The 20493-nt window shown below is 55.9% G+C and overlaps 5 protein-coding genes across 5 annotated transcripts in view; 2 read left to right on the top strand and 3 right to left on the bottom strand.

Moving 5' to 3' along the window:
* Positions 1-495: 495 nt before the first annotated feature.
* Positions 496-3486, bottom strand: ARPC5L (actin related protein 2/3 complex subunit 5 like). The gene is made up of 4 exons (XM_030230137.2): positions 3292-3486; positions 3098-3170; positions 2662-2838; positions 496-1055 (listed from the first exon to the last, which is right to left on the bottom strand). Exons 1-4 carry the CDS (start codon positions 3429-3431, stop codon positions 993-995), a joined length of 453 nt encoding a protein of 150 aa, XP_030085997.2. The 5' UTR covers positions 3432-3486; the 3' UTR covers positions 496-992.
* Positions 3487-3570: 84 nt separating this feature from the next.
* Positions 3571-6811, bottom strand: PPP6C (protein phosphatase 6 catalytic subunit). The gene is made up of 7 exons (XM_009093557.3): positions 6648-6811; positions 6430-6525; positions 6274-6339; positions 5792-5933; positions 5346-5425; positions 5024-5233; positions 3571-4380 (listed from the first exon to the last, which is right to left on the bottom strand). Exons 1-7 carry the CDS (start codon positions 6720-6722, stop codon positions 4132-4134), a joined length of 918 nt encoding a protein of 305 aa, XP_009091805.2. The 5' UTR covers positions 6723-6811; the 3' UTR covers positions 3571-4131.
* Positions 6800-9145, top strand: RABEPK (Rab9 effector protein with kelch motifs). Its single transcript, XM_050980814.1, has 7 exons — positions 6800-6918; positions 7058-7194; positions 7273-7425; positions 7521-7682; positions 7934-8083; positions 8260-8409; positions 8597-9145. Exons 1-7 carry the CDS (start codon positions 6860-6862, stop codon positions 8881-8883), a joined length of 1098 nt encoding a protein of 365 aa, XP_050836771.1. The 5' UTR covers positions 6800-6859; the 3' UTR covers positions 8884-9145.
* Positions 9146-9608: 463 nt separating this feature from the next.
* Positions 9609-13604, bottom strand: HSPA5 (heat shock protein family A (Hsp70) member 5). Its single transcript, XM_050980805.1, has 9 exons — positions 13470-13604; positions 13129-13267; positions 12716-12947; positions 12350-12487; positions 11986-12098; positions 11517-11907; positions 11024-11261; positions 10666-10833; positions 9609-10483 (listed from the first exon to the last, which is right to left on the bottom strand). The coding sequence occupies exons 2-9, from the start codon at positions 13242-13244 to the stop codon at positions 9924-9926; spliced, it is 1956 nt and encodes a 651-aa protein (XP_050836762.1). The 5' UTR covers positions 13245-13267; positions 13470-13604; the 3' UTR covers positions 9609-9923.
* Positions 13605-14271: 667 nt separating this feature from the next.
* Positions 14272-20493, top strand: part of GAPVD1 (GTPase activating protein and VPS9 domains 1) — a 28425-nt gene continuing 22203 nt past the window's right edge. Inside the window, exons 1-3 of the mRNA XM_050980803.1 lie at positions 14272-14331; positions 14455-14495; positions 20234-20430. Of these exons, the coding sequence (XP_050836760.1) occupies positions 20246-20430 (185 nt within the window). The 5' untranslated portion in view covers positions 14272-14331; positions 14455-14495; positions 20234-20245. The remainder of the gene's footprint in view (positions 14332-14454; positions 14496-20233; positions 20431-20493) is intronic.

Genomic DNA, 20493 nt, shown 5'->3' with positions numbered 1-20493 from the left:
TGTGCTTCCAAAATCACCTCCCACCAGGACCAGCTGCTGCTGCACTTTGAGCAGCTGCTGGAAGAGAGGACTGGGTGGAGCTGGGGCTCCCCAGGCAGCTGCTCCTTGGTGCCAAAGGGCAGGGAGCCCTGCCAGAAGGACGAGGGGACAGCCATGGATCCAGGAGCGTGTCGTGCCTGGGCAGAGGACACATTAATACTTCAGTCACAAGTCCTTAAGTATCTGCTTGACTTTCCAGCGTGGACAAGAATATAAAAATCAAACTCAGGGTCCTTACTACGTGCTCTATTCACTGCATCTTTTAAGTCTTGATTGGGACTGCTGAGCTTGGTCTCACTCCCTACATCCAGGACAGAGCTGGATTTGAGGACAAATTCTCTAAGTTGCTGGAGTTAGGAGCACTCCTAAAAGGTGGACACGGGCTTGGACTGGGTTATTGCAGGCCTGCTTTGGACTAAGTGTCAGACTTACAATTTAGCTGAAAATAAATTTAACTCACGTGATCTAAGAACTTTATTGATGCAGCAGGCACTTCACTTTACATGAACCCAAGCCCAGAGTCCAAGAGTCCTTCACCCCCACGTTCCCAGCCGCCGTTCCCAGAGCCCTTCTCCCACCCTCAGCTGCAGGACCTCAGCCTGGACACAGCTACCTTGGGACTAAGCAGGACACACAGGAGCTTGTATCACCACACCTGGCTAAAGCAGCATCTGAAATACCTGCCCACTTACAGGATAGGAGGCAGGAGTGTGCCTTCTCTCTGCCTGTTAAAGAAGGGAGCAGGAGAATGTCTTGGCTCCTATATGTGATAGTCGGAATATGCAGGAATACCTTTACTCTTCCCCCACCTTTAAGGTTAAAAGCATTCCAAGAGGAGGTTACTGTAGGATTTCAGTAGATTGCAATCTCTAATAAAGATGGACCAGTGTAATTTCAGCTCATTCCTTCTTCTGAGTCCAAACCTGACCGTCACCTCTGTCCAAGTAAAGTCTTTACACAGTCTTTCTTGCTGTGAGAACTCTTATTATGGAGCCCAGGCCTCCTACTGCCAGTGCCTGTGGGAAAGGAGAGAGGTTACAGAGTCACCACACCCCACACAGAACAAACACTGAAGAGTTCAGCCACAGAAGGGACTATGGCTCTTCTCCAAAGCTAGAAACTGTCATTCTCCACAATCTAACCAGCTTTTGGATCTCGAGGACTCCACTGTTGCAAATCACTGACAGAGCAGGATGTCTCACCTCCCTTATCCCTGAGGAGAGGAGGAGGGGCTCGCTTCAGTTTCATTTGTGTCCCTCAATGTGAACAGTGTTTCCTTTTGAAGTCTAGAAGATGGAGGTGATTATGAAAAAAATATTTAAGCTGACTGCTGGAAGTGGGGCATTTACTTTGCAGCCACAATCCAATCAGAGCAGAGTGAGATGTGGCACTGGGGAGCACGGCTGGACAAAGGCACAGCACCCACCTGGAGCAGGACTGGCAGGTCCTGAGCGACCAGACCTGCCACAGGCCTTTCCAGAGGACAGACTGGTACTACCACTGAGCTGACTCTGCTCTGAGCAAGCCACACATCCTACCAGTACTGCCACAAAGCAGAACACCAGGCTTTAAACCCTGCCTACTCAGACCTGCCTTGTTCCTTTCACAACAGAGAGGACGAGCTGCCTTTCATGTCCCTGCATGCTCTGAGTACCAGTCAGGGTGGTGGAGTGTCACCTCCCACGCTGGGAGCACCACCCACACTTACCTGAAAGCACCTCAGTGGAAACAACAGGAAGAAAAGAAAAAAAATAACAAGCAGAAACATGTTCTTCACTGTCCCAAGAAATTCCCTCCTCCTTGTCAGGCCTTGGCAAAGCTGGTGACAGCAGCAATAGCTGGAGTCATGGTACACCAGCTTTACGTACGGCAGGAAAAGCTCTGCACCTTGGGAAAAGGACACCAGCATTCACAGCAGCTGCCCTGCCCCGGGAGCTGCAGCATTCCCAGGGATCAGTTTTCCTAGGAGCACTGAGAGCCAGGGCTTCAGCTGAAACCCCTGCAGTGGGGCAAGAGTTCACCTGGATTCCTGCCCGGGGGCAGGGGCACCCAGCAGCTGCTTCAGGGATGTGCCTCACCCCAGAATGTGCCTCAGCCATCACAGACAGGGAAGGAGGCTCCACGGTCAGCTGCTGAACCCATCCCACACTCCCTGTTTCACAGCTGACATTCCACAGAAACCCAGGAGGCCCCTGCTGGTCCCCAGTGGAATCTCTGGAGACCTCAAAATCCTCTCCTGGGCCAACCAAACAGGTTTGCTAAAGCCTGTGACTCAGCTGAGGCAAAGTGCCAGCCTGAGCCCCCTGGCTGGGCCCCAGAGGAAGCTGCAGCTGCCCTGTCCCTTCTGGGACATCTCCTGCTGGGTGCCAAGAGCAGCACGAGGCTTTCCCCTGCAGGGAAAACTCCCTGCCCTAAGTCTCCTCTCCCCATGGCACAGGGTAAGGTTTGAAATACAGGCAAAGGCTTTGTGAACGCAGGCTCAGAGGGACCAAAGATGAAAGGAAACACTGAGCTCCTCAGGGATGAGGCCCTGCCACCACCTGCTTCTCTTCAGGGCTCTCCTGAAACCACTGGCCAGGACCCTGCGAGCATGGCTGAGTCAAGAGTGCCCCCAGCACGTACCTTTTCATGCCACTGAAGTAATATTGCACTGCTGTTTTCTGTTGGCTTTTCAAATCCTTTATAAATGTACTTCATTAACAAATCAACACCGTTTCTGTCTAAGGAATTCACCGCTTGTTCTATTTCACTGCTTTTAAAAGACGTGAGGACTTTAAGCATCGTTCCCTGGGCCTGCTCCTGGGAAGAGAAGGCAAAGAGAGACACGTGAGAAGGAGAACAGCTGGGAACGATCCCAAGACTCGTGTTTGGCAAGAGATGGCCGCGCTCCAGGCTGGGTTATTTCTGTAGGCGAGGTGAGCAGAGCCGGGGTTAGAGGAGGAAGGGGCAAACACAGGGGGATCCCCGTGCCAGCCCAGTCTCACCGACCGCAGCGGCGCCGCTCGGACCGGCGGGGTGCCGCTGTCCCCGGCAGCCGCGCAGCCCTGCCCGGCCTTACCTTCATCGCCTGGTTCCTGCTGTTGCCCGGGGAGCTGCGGATGGCGGTGTGGAAGGCCCGCAGCGCCTCGCCTGTGCGGCGGCGGTCAAGGACTCAAACCGGGACCTGCGTGCGCGGCTCACGGGCGGCTCCGGCCCGAGCGGCGATCGCGGCCGCTGCCCGGGACTCCCCGGCCCCCCCGGCCCAAAGGATATTGCCTGAGCAGCGCTTCCACCTCGGGGCTGGCATCGGGCTCGGCCGCCGCCGCCTCCTCGGGCTCCTCCACGAAGCGGTTCTCGTCGTACTGGTCGATGTCGAGGCGGCGGAAGCGGGACGAGAGCGTGCTCCGCGCCATCCCCGCCGCCCCGGCCCGCGCCAGCCGGAAACGGCGCCGGCCCCGGCGGAACCGGAACCCGCGCGGCCCCCGCGCCCCGCCCCGGCCCGCGCCGGGGGCGCGCACACACACGGCCACTAAAAACACAACAGAGCCTGGAAAAAATCCGAACAATGACTTTAATGTACAAATCCCGTCGCTGCAGCAGGTTCGCGGGTTTAATCGGGATCCCGAGGAAAACGGAACAAACCGGGAATGGAGAACAGCCCTTCGACCGCTTTATTGGGATCCACGTAACACTCGGAAAAGGCTGGCTCGGTCCTGCGCCGTGAACGCAGCACGGGCAGCCCCGGCCCCGCCGCGCACCGGGCACTGACTTTGCTGCTGAAATTTCTTAAAACTTACCAAAAACAAAAAGCTGAACAAGAGACCGGCCCGAGCGGCTCCCGGAGCGTGGTGGTTAAAGGAATCGGTTCATCTAACCCAGAACTAGGCGAGGACTACATGCAGTAGTACAAATCTCAAGAACATATTACAAATACTCTGAAATTAATCTAGGGGCGGGGGAAAAAAACTTGCTACAGACACCATAATACACAATAAATTTAGATAATTTAAAAATAAAAAAGGCAAGAGGCAGCATTTCAGCAGCAAAGTGCTCAATAAAAAGTATATTGTATAGGGGCAGGACAGGGAGAGGTGACAGCAGGCGGGCGGGGCCTCAGAGGAAGTACGGCGTGGTTGTCCTGGGAGGAATGACACGCTCTGAGTCTGGAACTGCACGGAATAACTTTGGTTCTCGTGTATTTACATCTTTAAAGACCATGATGGACGCGATGTTCCCGCAGCGGTAGCAATAGTTGGGAGCTGACCATACCGTTACCAACTTCTCATCAAACATGAATTTGTATCCTTCATGGACGAGCTGGTGTGCTCTGCAGATCAGCTTCAGGTTGTTGATATGAACAAACTGCAAGGGAAGGGGGAAGGTCAGCGAGGCCGCTGCCAGCAGCACGTGCTGCTCCTGGCCTGGCCCTGCACAGCTGGACAGAGAACACAACAGGGGCTGGGGACCCCAGCACTGAGACACCCTGGGACATACAGGTGCCAACACCCGAGTACTGGGAGCAGCTGACATCCAGGCAGCAGGGCTGTGCTGTCCCCAGGCTCAACCCTTCCTGAACGTGCCGTGCCAGGGCCACACGACAACGCAGGCTGAGTGTGGCCAGGTCAGAGCCTGGCAAGGCCACTGGGTAGAGCCCTGAGGAGTCTGCTCAGTGCAGACACAACAAAATTAACTCAATAATTGCTTTAAAAAGGGTATTCTCTCCTACATCCTTAGGAAACCATTCCACACAGAGCCCAGGGACACTAGTGAGTCCCACCACGTCACACTTTTCAAAAGCAAGATGGGTATTAGTACATCTGGCAGGTTCAAGTGGCCCATTTTTTCCAGCTGGCACAAATCAAGCTTCCCCACCACCACGAGTTACTGGCAGAGGAGTGACACGGCAATTCAGTGTCCTGCAGTGCCCTTGCTCCACTCAAACCCCACACTGAGCTGAGCCCCTCAGCTCTCCACCCCACACCTGTGGCCCTGAGCAGTGAGTTACCTCGTTGGTGACCTTGGCCCCGAAGAGCCAGCCTGCCCCGCGGGGGCTGATGGCCCACGTGTCCACGTCCTCAGGGTCCGACCACACCAGGTCGCAGAAGGCGCCTTTGTGAGGGATCTCCTGGTTGCGCTCGATGGTCCGGATCTGGTCCAGGGTCTTGATGTCTGGGGAGAGGCCTCCGTGCACACACAGGATCTGCTCGTCTATTAGCTGCAGGGGAATGACACGAGCACAGAGCCCTCAGCACTGCTGCCAGGGGAGCCTCGGCTCCCAGCTCACAGCTCCCATCGGGACAATCTGCTGGCGCGGTGTTTGCACTTACAGCCGCTATTGTGAGCATGTCGAAGACTTTGGTGCAGTATCTCCAGGCGTTCGCGTTCCCGTATTTGGTTTGGCACTCGTCTGTTGGAGAGAAAGGTTTTATTCCTCATGGATCAGGGGAAACAGGCAGAGCAAACACGGACAGCAGAACCTGCATAGCCATGTGTGTAACATGAGCCCTGCCAGGAGCCCTGTGCTGGGTCCTACTGCTGGCCAGGACCAGCACCTCCTGCTCTGCCTGTGCCTGAACGTGGCACCACGACACAAGCAGAAACCCCACCTGCCAGAGGAAAACAGCAGCAAGATCTACCTTAAACACATTCCATTTCAAAAACACAATGACCAGGTTACCAAAGCATAGCCCTGGAGCCCCTGTCCCCCCCAGTCCCCGGGCCCTGCCAGCATGTTTCCCGAGGCAGAGGAGCTGCAGCCACAGGCAGCACTCACCGTAGAAGCCGTACACCTGGGTGATCTGCCTGCTCTCGTGGTTGCCCCGCAGCAGCGTGATGCGGTCAGGCCACTTGGCTTTTAGTGCAAGGAGATACGTGAACGTCTCCAGGCTGTAATACCCTCGGTCAACAAAGTCCCCCTGAAGGCAGAGACAGCCGCAGATGGAGAAAGTGCAGTGACACATCCGCTCCCAACTCCTCACTGCCGCAAAGGAACCCAGCACTGGAGGGCACCGGGACCTGCTGGGACCCGCGGCGGCTCCGGGCACTCCGAGCAGCAGGTGTGGGCTGGGCACTCCCCTCTCCGCTGTCCTGACGTGACCCCGGAACACCCGGGCAGGGCAGGACGCTCTGCCTCACGCCGCAGGGCCCCCGGCAATACAACCGGCGGCCAGGAGCCGACAGCGGCCCCGGGACTCGGGATTTCAGCCCCGACCCCTGTCAAACCCAGCGGGGCCGGGCCGCGCCCGACGCACCTACCATGAAGATGTAGTTGGTGTCGGGGACCTGCCCGCCGGTCCGGAACAGCTCGCACAGGTCATAGAACTGCGGGGAGAGAGAGGCGTGAGGGGGCACCGGGCATCGGCACCGACTCCGGCCCGGGGCTGCACCGGGAGTGGCCCGGCCCGGCCTTACCTGCCCGTGGATGTCCCCGCAGACGGTGACGGGCGTAGAGACGGGCTGGACGTTGGACTCCTCCAGCAGCAGGTCACAGACATAGTCACAGAGGCGCTGCGGGACGGAGCGGGGCAGGGTCGCGGTCAGCGCCGGGACCACCGGCACCGCCCGCTCCGGCCCGCCCGGCAGCGCCCACCCCGGCCCCGGCCCACCCCGCCCCGCCGCCGCGGCCGCACCTTGAGGTCGTTCTCGGGCAGGTACTTGCAGAGCCGCGCGATCTCCACGTACTTGTCCAGGTCCAGCGGCGCCATCTTGGCACGGGCTCGGGCAGAAGCGGGCCCCCCCCCGCCACTTCCGGGCGGCGGAGCGCGCCGCCGGCGCGGGCGGAAGCGCAGGGCACTTCCGGCGGTACTTCCGCCCGGCCCGGCCCGGCAGCGGCCCCGCCGCCATGGCGCCGCGGGAGCTGCCGCTGCTGCAGCCGGGGCGGCGGCCGCGCCCGGGACAGTGGTGAGCGCGGCGGGGGCACCGGCGGGCACGGCGCTGAGCGGTGCGGGGGTGATGGGGGGATAGCGATGAGCGGCGCGGGGGGGACCGGCGGGAGCCCGGGCCGGCCCAGCCCGCGCTGAGCGCCGCCCTCGCCCCGCAGGTACCGGCTGAGCCCGCGCGGGGAGCGGCCCCGCGGCCGCGTGGGACTCGGCTGCCTCCTCCTGCCCGGCCGCGTCCTGCTGCTGGGCGGTGCCGACCCCGCCGGGGCCTTCGCGGACGCGCATTTCGTGGAGCTGGGTGAGGGTCGGGGCGGGACCGGGACCGGGACCGGGACCGGGACCGGGACCGGGTCCTATCGCCTGTCCCCGTCCACAGCCCCGCTGCGCTGGGTCCCCGCCGGCTGGCGCGGACTGAGGCCGCGCTACGAGCACGCCACGTTGCTGCCCGCCGGCGGCCCCCCGCGCCTCTGGGTGTTCGGCGGAGCCCACCCCGCCGGGAACCGCGGCTGCGTTCAGGTGCTGGACCCCGGTGAGTGCCCCAGGGCCGGGCCGGGATCGGGCTGCAGGACGGGCCTGGGCTCCGTCCCCGCCTTGGTTGTTCGATTAATCAAATGTTTTAACTAGAAATAGGAACGTGGGAGAGCCCTGCAGTGAGGGGGGAGCAGCCGCAGCCTCGGACATTCCACACGTCCTCGGCGGCCATCGGGGCCCGGCTGTTCGTGTTCGGGGGTGGCGACAAGGGAGCGGAGCCGGTTAAAGACCAGCGGCTGCACGTGTTCGACACAGGTACCTCCCAGCTGGGGGACGGAGCGCTGCCCTTGGGGTGTAGCCAGAGGGCTGGAATTGCTGAGCTCTGTTTGGAGATGAGTCCCAGGGAGTGGGTGGCTGTTCCTCTCTTGACAAGCCCTTGTGTTCATCTGCTCACTGGGAATTCAGACCCCGTGGCTTGGATGGGAAGCCTCGGCAGGGCTCTGGGAATACTAGTCTGTAGAATTTCCAGGGTTTTCTTCCTAATGCCCATGTGCTCCCATTTTTAGCCACTCTGGCCTGGTCCCAGCCAGAGACTCATGGTGATCCCCCTTCCCCTCGGCACGGACACGCCGTGGTTGCAGTTGGGACCAAACTCTTCATCCATGGAGGTTTAGCTGGAGATGTTTTTTACAATGACCTGTTCTGCATGGACACAAGTAAGTGGATAGAGGTACTGCAGGGCAGTACCTGTGAGCTGTGCTTTGATTTGGGGGACATTTTCTTCCTCTAATACTAATTCTTAAGTGCTTAAAGTATTACCTTCTTTGTTTAAATCAACAATGCGTGGGGTTTGTGTAGTGCATGACCCTGGACATGTTGTTTCCTGCACCAGATGACATGAGATGGGAGAAGATCCCAGCCACTGGGGACGTCCCTGGAGGACGGGCATCCCACTCCTCGGCAGCATTCCAGGACCACTTGTACATTTTTGGTGGGATAGGTCCAGATGGGACACTGGATACTACATACAAGTATCACACAGGTAGGGAGGCTGCTCTCAGGGGTGCCAGGGAAGATGCCAGGTGGCTGGGGAACACATTACCTGCTCAACCCCCGGGCTTCCCCCTGGAGTTACACCACTGCAGGACTGAATGCTCAAAACTTTGACTTCATGCTGTCACTGCCTGGTGTGTGATGCTTAAAGCTGTGACTGTATCTTTGCACTGCAGGAAGGCAGCACTGGACGCTCCTGCAGTTTGAGTCTCCCCTGCCCAGCGGGAGGCTGGACCACGCCATGTGTGTCATTCCCTGGCAGGCTGGGACACATGGGGACACAGGGGACACCCCAGCTGGGACAGAGCCCCCTGTGTCAGCAGGTGACAGAGCTGAGCCCCTCCAGCAGGGCCCGGGAGAGGGCTGGGCTGAAGACACCCTTGTCCATCTGCTCTTTGTGTTTGGGGGCATGGACACACAGGGGCAGATACACAGGGACTGCCTGGTCACCCTCATCGAGTAGTGTCCCCACAGCAGCAGCCTCATGCCCTGGGGCTAATTGTGCCCCTTTAACACATCCTTACCCTGGAGCAGCTGGCACGGTGCTGGCACCCCTGAGGGACAGGGGATCTGCCTGAACATGGTCCCGCTGCAGCCCCAGCCCAGGGAACGTGGCAGGAGCCAAGGTGTTTTAAGGCACTGCTGGAGCTGGCACCAGACAAGGTCATTCTGGACTAATCCCATGGATTGGAAAAGGATCAGTTAAATAAAGAGACCAAATTTCAGTTAGGCTTCTTTTTTTCTAAGAACCTTTATTAGGTGTAAACTACTTTTCACTGTTCAGAAAACTGGTCTGTTTCATATGACACTTTATTAAAAGCTCTGATATTTTAATACTGCAGGAAAACATAATTAGGCAAAGCTCCTCCCTCACTGCTGGGCACCACCACACTACTGCAGGCAATGGGTTCTGGTGAATAACCTCCCTCTTCCAGCTCAATAAAAGCTGCCCCTTCCTTACCAGGATCTGTTGTAAAACCGCAGTGAGGTCCAAGTCCACCCTCTCCCTTCAGAAACTGAACCCCAGTTCACCCCAAGGCAAGAGGCCCAGCTCCTGCTTTCAAACCTCCCACTCTCCATGAGCCCATCAAAGGTGACCTTGAAGGGGTGAGCTGCACTCCATCCTTCTTCAGGGTTAACCCAAATCCTGGCTGGAGCTCGGTAACGGACATCAGAGAACCAGAAGAGTCCAGTGTAAATATCAAATTTATTGTGGTCACTCCAGGTAGAAAAGCTCTACACCAAGTTCACATGACCAAGTTGTTAAATAGAATGTTCCACTGCCAATACTTCTAAACCCACATTTACACTCCCACCCCACTCCCCTCCCCAGACATCGAGCAACTGCTAACGAAAAGCAGGATACAGCCACTTCGGGCTAGCGGTTCCAGCTCCACTCACGAGTGAAGATTCAAAGTTACATTCCAAATTAAGAGTTCAATATTTTAAACAAGTGTTCCTGAGTCCAATATATACACACACCACATTCGGGGACACCGGTATCTACAACTCATCCTTCTCTGCTGCCTCCTCCTCGCCGGGCGGGGGGCCGGCACTGCCGTACAGCTTGCTCACGATGGGCTGAACCACCTCCTCCAGCTCCTTCTTTTGTGCTTTGAAATCTTCTATGTCCCCATCCTGATGGCTTTCCAGCCACTCGATCTTTTCCTCCACTGCTTTCTCTATTGTTTCCTTGTCCTCAGAGGACAGCTTCCCACCCAGCTTCTCCTTGTCCCCAATCTGATTCTTGAGGGAATAGGCGTAGCTTTCCAGCTCATTCCGGGCATCGATGCGTTCCTTCAGCTTCTTGTCTTCCTCGGCAAACTTCTCAGCATCGTTGACCATCCTCTCGATCTCCTCCGGCGTCAGCCGGTTCTGGTCATTGGTGATGGTGATCTTGTTCTTGTTGCCAGTGCCTTTGTCCTCGGCTGTGACACGGAGGATCCCGTTCACGTCTATTTCAAAGGTGACCTCGATCTGGGGCACACCACGAGGGGCAGGAGGGATTCCAGTCAGATCAAAGGTGCCCAGGAGATGGTTGTCCTTGGTCAGGGGACGCTCACCTGCAAGGAACAATGAGACAGGGTTACTTTTTTTCCCAGCTGCAGCCTGTACTTTGTGAAACCATGAGTGACACAGTTCCATGAACAAAGTACCTACAGCCTTTGACAATCAGGAACAAGAAAGAAAACCCTACAGCAGACAGACTCCAGCTGTCACATGGGCCACCACAGCTGACACCCACCTTCATAGACCTTGATGGTCACAGTTGGCTGGTTGTCAGAAGCTGTGGAGAAGATCTGAGACTTCTTTGTGGGAACAACGGTGTTTCTTGGGATCAGCTTGGTCATGACACCTCCAACAGTCTCAATGCCAAGAGTCAGGGGACAGACATCGAGCAACACCAAGTCACCTGGAACAGATCAAAAGCAAGACTGTGACACAACTTCAACACAAAACACAACACTGCAGACAGGATCCTGAGGCCTCGGGGGCACAGAATTCCAGGGACTGGAAAAGATCCAAGTTTGTCTGCAGTTGCTTGTCAATGCCCAACATCCACTGCTGAGTCAACTCTTAGGTGGCAGTGAAGGTGCCATTACCTGTATCCTGGTCCCCAGAGAGCACCCCGGCCTGCACAGCCGCGCCATAGGCCACAGCCTCGTCTGGGTTAATGCCACGAGAAGGCTCCTTCCCATTGAAGAACTCTTTAACGAGCTGCTGGATTTTGGGGATGCGAGTCGATCCACCAACCAGGACAATCTCATCAATATCAGACTTCTTCAGGTCAGAATCTTCCAGAACTTTCTGAACAGGCTTCATGGTGGAACGGAACAGGTCCTGCAAATACAAAACCCCACGGATTGTGAGACTATTCCTAGCATGCCCCCCTGTGCAGCCCCAGAGATACAAAGTACAACCACTACGGAGCAGAGATGCCAAACTGTCTCAGGCCCAGCTCCCTGGCAGGAAACAGCTGCCTGCTTACACAGAGTTATTTATACTCCAAAGTGCAATGTCCCAGCATGAGATGCTGCACATTCCCCAGTCCCAATCCAGAGCTGAGGCTGTGTAACTTTACCTTTCTAAACTTACCATGTTCAGCTCCTCAAACTTGGCTCGAGTGAGTGTCTCTGAAAAATCTTCTCCTTCAAAGAAGGACTCTATTTCAATCCTGGCCTGGTGCTGAGATGACAAAGCTCTCTTGGCCTTCTCCACCTCCCGCCTCAGCTTCTGCACAGCTCTGTTATCCTTCCTAACATCTTTGCCAGTTTTCTTCTTGTAGAGCTTGATGAAGTGCTCCATAACACGCTGGTCAAAGTCTTCTCCACCCAGGTGAGTGTCTCCATTAGTAGCCACAACTTCAAAGACTCCGTTGTCAATTGTGAGGAGGGACACATCAAAAGTTCCACCGCCCAGGTCGAATACAAGGATGTTCTTCTCTCCCTCTCTCTTGTCCAGTCCATAAGCAATGGCAGCAGCTGTTCTGTACAGGGAACAGGCTGTCAGGGCTGGGGGTGCCAGCCCACAGCTCCCTTGGGGCAGGACAGGGTGGGCTACTCACGGCTCGTTGATGATCCGCATCACGTTGAGCCCCGCGATGGTGCCCGCGTCCTTGGTGGCCTGGCGCTGGGCATCGTTGAAGTAGGCTGGCACCGTGACAACAGCGTGGGTCACCTGAGCAGGGAGGGACAGCTTTGTTACAGTCTGTAAGCAGTACCAGCCACTCTGAGCAGTGCTGGAACAAGTAACCCATCTTTGGAGATGAAGAGCCAGCAGCAGCTTAGCCCATCGGACAGGGCTGCTGCAGGGGCCTGCAGCACTGACTGTGGTTTGGGATGGCAAGGTCAGTCCTGGCTCAGCCTACCCTTCTCCCATTTCCTAAAGCTGATAATCCAAGATGTTACCAGTGTTTCCTGTGCACTTACCTTCTTCCCCAAGTAAGCCTCTGCTGTTTCCTTCATCTTCGTCAGGACCATTGCAGAAATTTCTTCAGGAGCAAATGTTTTTGTCTGTCCACCTCCAACATCAACCTGAATATGGGGCTTGGCTTTCTTCTCAACCACCTGAGAACAAAGGATACTGTCTCATTCAACTATTTCAACTTGTTCCCATGGTTCTTTCCAAACATCAAGCCAAACCTCTATAACAGGCATAACCTGAGTGCAGCTAACACCACGAGCTGTTGTTTACACACCAATCCTCCCATGGGGCCCTGTGAGCAGATGCCTCTTCTGACCAGAGCTGCAGGTCCTCCCCCCCCCAGCCCCCCCACCTCTGCACTCAGGGCCCACCTTGAAGGGCAGGTACTTGATGTCCTGCTGCACGGAGGGGTCGTTCCAGGTACGGCCGATGAGCCGCTTGGCATCGAATACGGTGTTCTCCGGGTTGGACGTCAGCTGGTTCTTGGCAGCATCCCCGATCAGGCGCTCCCCCTCGGGGGTGAAGGCCACGTAGGACGGTGTGATGCGGTTCCCTTGGTCATTGGCGATGATTTCCACGCGCCCGTTCTTGAAGACGCCCACGCTGGGGTTGGGGGGGAGCGGAACGGTCAGGCGGGGCCGCGGCCTGCGCACATCCCCATTCCCCCCCCCCCCCCCCGCTCCTCCCCGCACCCTCTCGGACCCGCAGGCCCTGCCCGTCCAGAAGGGCCCAGGCACTGCCCACCACCGTGCCCGGCCGGCCCCCCGTGCCCGTCCCCACGCACCAGGAGTAGGTGGTGCCCAGGTCGATGCCCACCACCGTGCCCACGTCCTCCTTCTTCTCCTCGTCGTCCGCCCAGACGGCGCCCAGCGCCAGCAGCGTCAGCAGCAGAAGCCTCATACCGACCGCTCACCTGCGCCCACCTACCGAGAGGCCGCCGGTTACACAACGGAGGCGCCACGTGCGTGGCCGCCCCCCCTCACCCCTCCCCGCGCCGCAACCACCCAGCCCCCGCCGTGCGGAATCACCCCCGATCCCCACCCCATCTTTCCGTGCCCTCAACCGCCATTCCCCCCCCGCTCAGCGGCCCAGCCCCGTGCGGCCCTTATCGCGCCCGGCCCTCACCGTGCAGAAACGCCGCGCCCCGATCGCCGCTGAGCCGCCAGGCCGCGCCGCCCGCCCTTTTATACCTTCCGTTACCCCTTCGTGGAGCCTCTCCATTGGCTGCCGCGCCCTCGCTGGAGCCTCTCCATTGGCCGGCTGCTACCAAGCTGGCCTCCCGCGATTGGCGAGTACCGCGCGACCGCTCCGCCGTGCCCGGCGCGCCCCCCTCGCGCCGTCCCATTGGTTCCACCCGCCGGCCGCGGCCACAGAGAAGCGTGAGCCAAGCGGAGCGTCCCCATTGGCTGGGCGGGACCACGGCCGCGGGGTGGGGGTGGGGGGGCACTTCTGGAAGTTTCCATGGTTACCGGCCGGGGGGGGAATAACCCGCCGGTGGGGGGGGGCGCCGCCGCTCCCGGGGGCACCGGGGGTACGGGCGGTACCGGGGCAGTGTCGGGAGGGAGGCGCGGGGAGGTTAGAGCCGGGCCGGCATCATGGCCGGGCCGTGCGGGGTCTCCGGGCAGAGCCCCGTCCCGCCCCCGCCGGGATGAGGTGACACGCGTGTGCCCAGCGCCCCGAGGCGACACCGGGACCGGTCCCCGGGCGGCCGCTGCCCGCCCCGCCGCTGCCAGCAAGTCGCGAGGCTCCGCCATGTCGCGACACCAAGCCCCGCACGCACAAGCCGGGGCCGGGCGGAGTCGGGGCTGACGGGGGAGCAAAGCTCCAGGAGCGGCCCCGGCTCCGCCCGGCCCTCGCCCCGCTCCGCCTCGCCCCGGCCCTGCTGCCGGTGCCGGCCCCGGGACTACAAGTCCCAGGAGCGCCGTCGCCGCCTGCGCAGTGCCGCGCCCGCCCGGGCCGCAGCGGGAGCCGCCGGGGCGCTGGCCGGGTAGGGACACGCTCGAATCCCGCGACAGCGCACGGCTTCCTCCCACCCAGGAGGAGGAGGAGGAGGGAGCGGTGGGAGGAGGAGGAAGGCCCGGGGCCTGACAAAATCCTTTGGTTTTTCCAGGGAAGCGAGAGGGAAGGCGGGCAGCCGAGGAGAGACGGAGGGTATGTCGGGTGGGTTTATCGCGATAGGGCGCCCGGGAGGCGGGGGAGCGGCGCGGGGGAGGCGGTAGAAGTTGTCGGTGCGGTTCGCCGGGGGTTCGTCCGTGCCCTTCTCGCCCGGGCCAGCCCTGCCCTGCCCGCCCGGCCGGTCCGGGCACCGCGGTCCCGCTGCGGGGGCATTCGGAGAATCGCAGCCCTCGGAGCGGGGCCCTCGCGGCTCCGGGAGCCGCTCGCTGCCGCCTCTCCTTCATGGCTTTTGTGTTGGGCAGGTTTAAAACTTGAAACTTGACCAGTGCGGTGACTTCCCTTTTTGGTTACTCACAGACCCCTAAGGCTGGAGAGCTCGATGCGGGCTGTATCAGGTTTTTTTCTTGCAAAGTCATGATACCGCGCTCCTGAGAGCTGTTGGGATGGAGCTCTCGGAGCAGGCATGTGACACTACACTTACTGATAGGTAAAGTGCTATTTTGGCGGACGATGCAGTTGACTCACGAGTAGAAGCTGCAATTTGAAGAGGATGGAGGGGAAATGGCACGGGCAGTATGTGAAATCTGAAATACCCTGTAAAAGCAGCAGGATGGTGGCTTCATGAAGCACTTTTCAACTGCTGCTGAGGAGGGTTCCAAAATGTTTAAGATGCTCAACACACGGATTTTAATGTGATATTGGTCAGCTAATGGAGAGTATACTCTCCTCATAGCAGCTGTCCTTCCTGGTGGATGTGAAGGGACCTGCTCTCAGGAGGACAGATTGGTTTTGTCAGTTTGAGCAGCTTCAAGTTCTGCACTTGTTCTGGCTAAAAGTTTATCAGTGTGACCCTCACCTAAAGGGAACTCCACTTTCTGGCATCACAAGCAACTGGAATAGATTTTAGCGTGGTTGGGTGCTTTGTGTGCCATGCAACAGGGCAATGCCATAGTTTAGTAGCCAGCTGATCGTGTTCTGTTAAGGGGCACGAGAAACAGGGTTCTCCTCACAGGTGGATATGGACAGTATGTCCAGGGCCAGCTGAGAGCAGCCTCTGGGCAGAAACAAACGTGAGGGATGAGTTTCTTATTAATGGCAATTACACAGTGGACCTGCATTTTGGGTGTCACACACATGTGGAGCTGGTGGGTGCTGTAATGGGGGGTTCAGCAGTGAGCCCTGGGTGATGGTGAACCATCCTGCTGGAAAAGGGCTCTTCTAGCTCAGCTGGGGGAGGTGGGCAGTTAGTTTGTGTTGAGAAATAAGGCTTGTGAGAAGCTGCTATAAATACTAATGAGGAAAGAGGTACTTCATCAGGGCTGAATTAGCTTGGAAACCACTCAGGCTTGCTTAGGAGTTATTTTTCAGTAGGATGGAGGGATTTTGCCTTGCCCTGCCCTGCCTACATGAGATGTGCCCAAACTTGCTCTGGAAGTTGAGTCTTGCGTAGCCAGACTCAGGAGAAGCAGGTAACCCTGAGCAGGAAACCCAGGAGGAGGAAGAAGGATCTGGTGTACCAGCAGTGTTCACCACTTTACCTAATCTCTTTTCTGCCAACTGAATCACAGAAATATGCAAGAGAGATGTGGCTCATTCCTGTATGACAGGACAAACCCATGGACATTGTAAGGTGGAATTCAGCACCTGAGGATTCAATGTTGTGTTCTCCAGGACTTTTAAGAGTGGCAAGCAAGCTGTGTCCTGTGTTCATCAAAGGACAGCCTGCCTAGGGTTCTGAACAAATGTGTGTTGCCAGCAGGGCAAGGCATCTGGGATGCTGTCAGGTCATGCAGTCTTTGTTGTTGATATGTGGAGCATCATGAAGGGAAATTGTCTGAGTTGTTGTGCTAAGCTGCTCTTACTGTGTCGCAGTTACTTGTAGGTTTCTGAGTAGTCTTGAAGTAACTGACAGAAAATGGAAATGTTTCCATATCAACATGAAATCCCAGGATTGAAAAGTAATCTGCACATAGCACAGTTTTACATATCTGTTGTTCCTTCAGCCACAGCAGGCTGTTGGATATCTGAATATCCTAATGTGACTCCTTTATGTAGCTGGGTACAGATATCTGCTATTCCAGGTGTTGTGCATGGTATCATAAACCAGATTGCTGGGTAATTACAGGCACCTTTTAGTTTATGAGCAGCTGATAAGGTAATCTGACAGACGAGGAATCAGCAGAGGCTCTGCTCTGGAGCTGTTCCATGGTGTGTCACTGAGTGTGGCTGTGGCCAAGTGCTGCTGAAGCTTTGGCCCAAGTGCTCTGGAGTGCACCTTGTGGAGCCTGGCCAGAGGATGCAGTTGCTGTCTCTCTGTTCTGCTGGGAAGGGAAGAGGTTTTGGGGAGGAGCAGTGTGTGTCAGGTAGGTGTGTTACTGGTACAGTAGCTTGTTCTTTCAGGACAAGCTGTGTTGGTAATACCAGTGTCTGAAGAGAGGAGTGGTGCATCCTGCCCAACTGGGTGTTTTGGGTTTTCTTCCCTGAGCCTTGCTGAAGTGCACTGTGTGTTAAACTGCTGCTTTACATCCCTGCTGTTCCCAGGTGTCTGCCAGGGACCTCAGGTGGAGACAGAGTTGTTTGTGCTCTTGCTGTGCTTGTGTGGCTTCAGAATAATTCATTTAAAACCTGGTGGAAGGCAGTGATGAGGTGTTCCTCTCCACAGAGCTGGATCTCAGCAGTTGAGCCACTTTGATTTTTATGGAGCTCACCAAGCTGGGGAAGCTGCTGATCCTGTTTCTTGTACACAGAGTGAAAGCTGCTGTCATGCAGTTGTCCTGTGGATTGACAGAAAATCCTGTGGATTCTCACAGCTCTTGACAAAGCAGTGGCACACCATAACCTGCTGTGGCTCAGTTCTGAATCAATTCTCCTCTGGCTTTCGTTATTTCTGCTCTTGTGCAGCAGAGGCAGATAAGACACACACGTGGGTAGTGGCCAGCTGATGGGATGTTATCAGGTAGTCACAGGACCAGTATATTTAGCAGCACAGATGCAGCTAAGGGTGCTCTTTGGAGCCTTGTTTTGGGCCTGGAGTTCAGAGAGGCAATTAGTTTAAAAGGAAAAATCAGAATGCATGGCAGTTGGCAGCTTCCCACAGCTTCTCAGGGCCTCAGTGCCTGCTCTTCGTGAGGAGCTGCCCAAGTTGTTCCTCTGTTGGGTGCTCACCTCACCTTCCAAGCAGGGGGAGGTTTCTGCTGTCAGTCTCTTTCAGGTGACATCACAAATGATCCAGTGCAGGAGTCTGAGCTCTTTTTGCTGGGCAGGTGGATTAATGCATGTGTCACAGGACTCTGCCCTGTGTGGGGCTGTGTGGACTTCTGCTGACAGGGCTTTTGGAGCTTGCTCTCTGTGGGGAGAGGAGAAAGGAGCAGAGCATCTTCCTCAGAAGCTTCTTAGGGAGCTTTGCCCATCCCTGGTGCTGGAAACATCTTCTCTAATAGAAAAAAAACCCAGAAAAAGACCCTAAGTGAAACTGAGAGAAATTGTGTGTAAGTGTAGGAAACATCTCAGGAGCTGTTTAATCAGCTTGTCTGCTCTTAAATGGGTTTGTTACTAGTGACACAAAAATAGAGACTTGTTCTGAAATTTGGCAGAGGCCACAGACCGTTCCTAGGGCTACTCCATGTGGGTCTCCCCTTCCTTCCCAAACTTGCTTAGAAGCAGGAGATCCACTTGGACTTTCTGTCCAGGAAAGTGGAGACTATGTGTTGACACCTGAAAGTGGAAAATGCCAACTAAAACTGTTCAATTTGATCAAGTAGAGCAGCTCTTGAGCACAGCCCTACAGTGGGAAGCTCTGAAAAGGCAGAAGGCAGCTCTGCAGGCCTTGTTTGTGTGTGCTTTTATGGCTTCAACTTCTTTTTGCAGGCTGATAGCACTAGCTCACAGCCTAAAAACTGGTTACTACTGTATTTGCAGGCAGTAGCAGATTTACTGCTGGCTTGTTTAGTTTTGTTTTTTTGGTTTTTTTTGCAAGCTCTTAAATTTTGAGACTAAAAATAAATTTGTTGCAAGAAGTTATTATTTGTTTCACAAAGAACTTTGGCAGTAACAGCAATGTTTCTTCTTCTAATCATTTCTCTCAGACTGTCCTAGTTAGAAACATCTGAATTAGCACATCCTTCAAGTTCCTGTCGTAATCTCATTTTTGGATGCATCAGCTGTAGCCTCTGGTTAGGGTTACTGAATATGGTTTGGGGTCTTTTTGAGTTTGGGGTTTTTTTTAAAGAGCTTTATACCCAGTTTTCTGTGTTTACTAGGAATGGCCTTTAAACCTTTGAGTGTAATAAAATTGCAATTTTTTTATGCATTGTGACAGCTTCATGTCTGCCTGACTTCTGGTTGTGAGGTTAAAACTATAGAGAAAGGACTTAATTAGAGAAGGAGCAGTGGTGGTTGTCAGTGCACCTGGTTGTCAGGCTGCAAAAGCCCAACAAATGGGAAACCTGTGCCTAATTAAGGAGCTAATCTGTATTCTTCAGTGGGGATCACCTCCTGCTCTGCTGAGCAGTGAAACACAGATCTTTCAAACACTAGCAGGGGAGAGCACTGGGCCAGCACGTGGAATTCCAGCACATTATTTGTAGTTTCTCAAGCATGGTCTAAATGGGTTTGTGAAGCAAGGCTTGTCCAGAGTCACTGCACGTTGTGGGAAGTAGGTTTTTATTTTGACTGTAGTATTGAAGGGTTCCTCATTAGAGCCCTCTGACATCTCCATTACCGATACACATGACAGGAATATTGTGATCTGCTACAGGAGAAACCTGCCTCAACCCTTGTCCTTCCCAAATTAGCTGGTGTGGCTGTTCTGGTGGGGAAGACATGAAGCAGTTAACCATCAAGTCCATGATCTGCATGATTGTACCTCTTCAGCTTTGTCAGTGTTAATGCACTTGATGGGTTTTTTTCCTCCCAAACAGTTGAGTTTTACATGGATTTGCTCCTGGAAGTGTCTTGTCTGGTGCAGAACTCTGCTGAGATGTTTTGTAGTTGTGAAGTTAAAACTGATACTGCATTCATACAGTAGTTTGTGTAGATTTTAGCCCCTGATGTGCTATGAAAGCCTATGGTTGTTTCAGTTTTTCTCTCTATAAAACAACTTTTTTGGATCATGGCCCAAAGAAATATTCTACTGAATTGAAACATTTGTGGAATTTTTTCTGAATGAATTCTACTGTTGAGCAAAGTCCCTAAGCTTATTTCCAGCTACTGCCTTATCTGGGTATTGATACTCCTTGGTTTGTGGTTTGGTGGGTTTATTTCTTAGTTAATAATATTGTTAGTATTATTATTTTTTAGCAGCATTGGGAGCTTGGTGCTTCTGGTGCATAGGTGAGAGGGATAACAGGCCAGAGATTCCAACACCCGGTTCCTCTGGTTATGTGGATGGGCTTTAGGGTGAAGGACTCTGTTCCCCAGACAGTGAGTGGGAATGGGGGCTGGTCTTCATCTCCCTGAACTTGTGTCACCTGAGCTGTGGCCAGGGCCACGTGTCCCCAGGTAAGGCCAGGTGCACCTGGGGTGTGGTCAGGGCTGTGGCAGGGCTGTGCTCCTGTTCCTGCTCACCAGGGCGAGCTGAAAATACCTTCAGCTTCTCTGCCAGTGTCCCTCCGTGCTGTGTGCCAGACAATGGAGCTGGCACTTGGGAGCGTGCTCTGCGAGCGTGCCTCAGCAGGTGGGGACTGAGGAGGGCAGAGCCTGTGCCCGCTGCCCCCGCGGGCTGGCAGGGCTCGGTGCCCCGCTGGGGCTGACCCGCTGTGCTCTGCGTGTGCCAGGGCTGTGGCACCATGGTGAAGCTGGACATCCACACGCTGGCCCACCACCTGAAGCAGGAGCGGCTGTACGTGAGCTCGGAGAAGGCGCTGATCCAGCGCCTCAACGCCGACGTGCTGAAGACGGCGGAGCGGCTCTACCGCACGGCCTGGATCTCCAAACAGCAGCGCATCAACCTCGACAGGCTCATCATCACCAGGTACTGCACGCCCCTGCTGCCAGCCTCTGCTGGGCAGAGCAGCATCAGGCTGTAAACCAACCC

Source organism: Serinus canaria, chromosome 17 (genome assembly GCF_022539315.1).
Source record: "Serinus canaria isolate serCan28SL12 chromosome 17, serCan2020, whole genome shotgun sequence".
Taxonomy (NCBI): domain Eukaryota; kingdom Metazoa; phylum Chordata; class Aves; order Passeriformes; family Fringillidae; genus Serinus; species Serinus canaria.
Note: the sequence above shows the minus strand (reverse complement) of the source record. Positions and strands in the feature narration are given on the sequence as shown.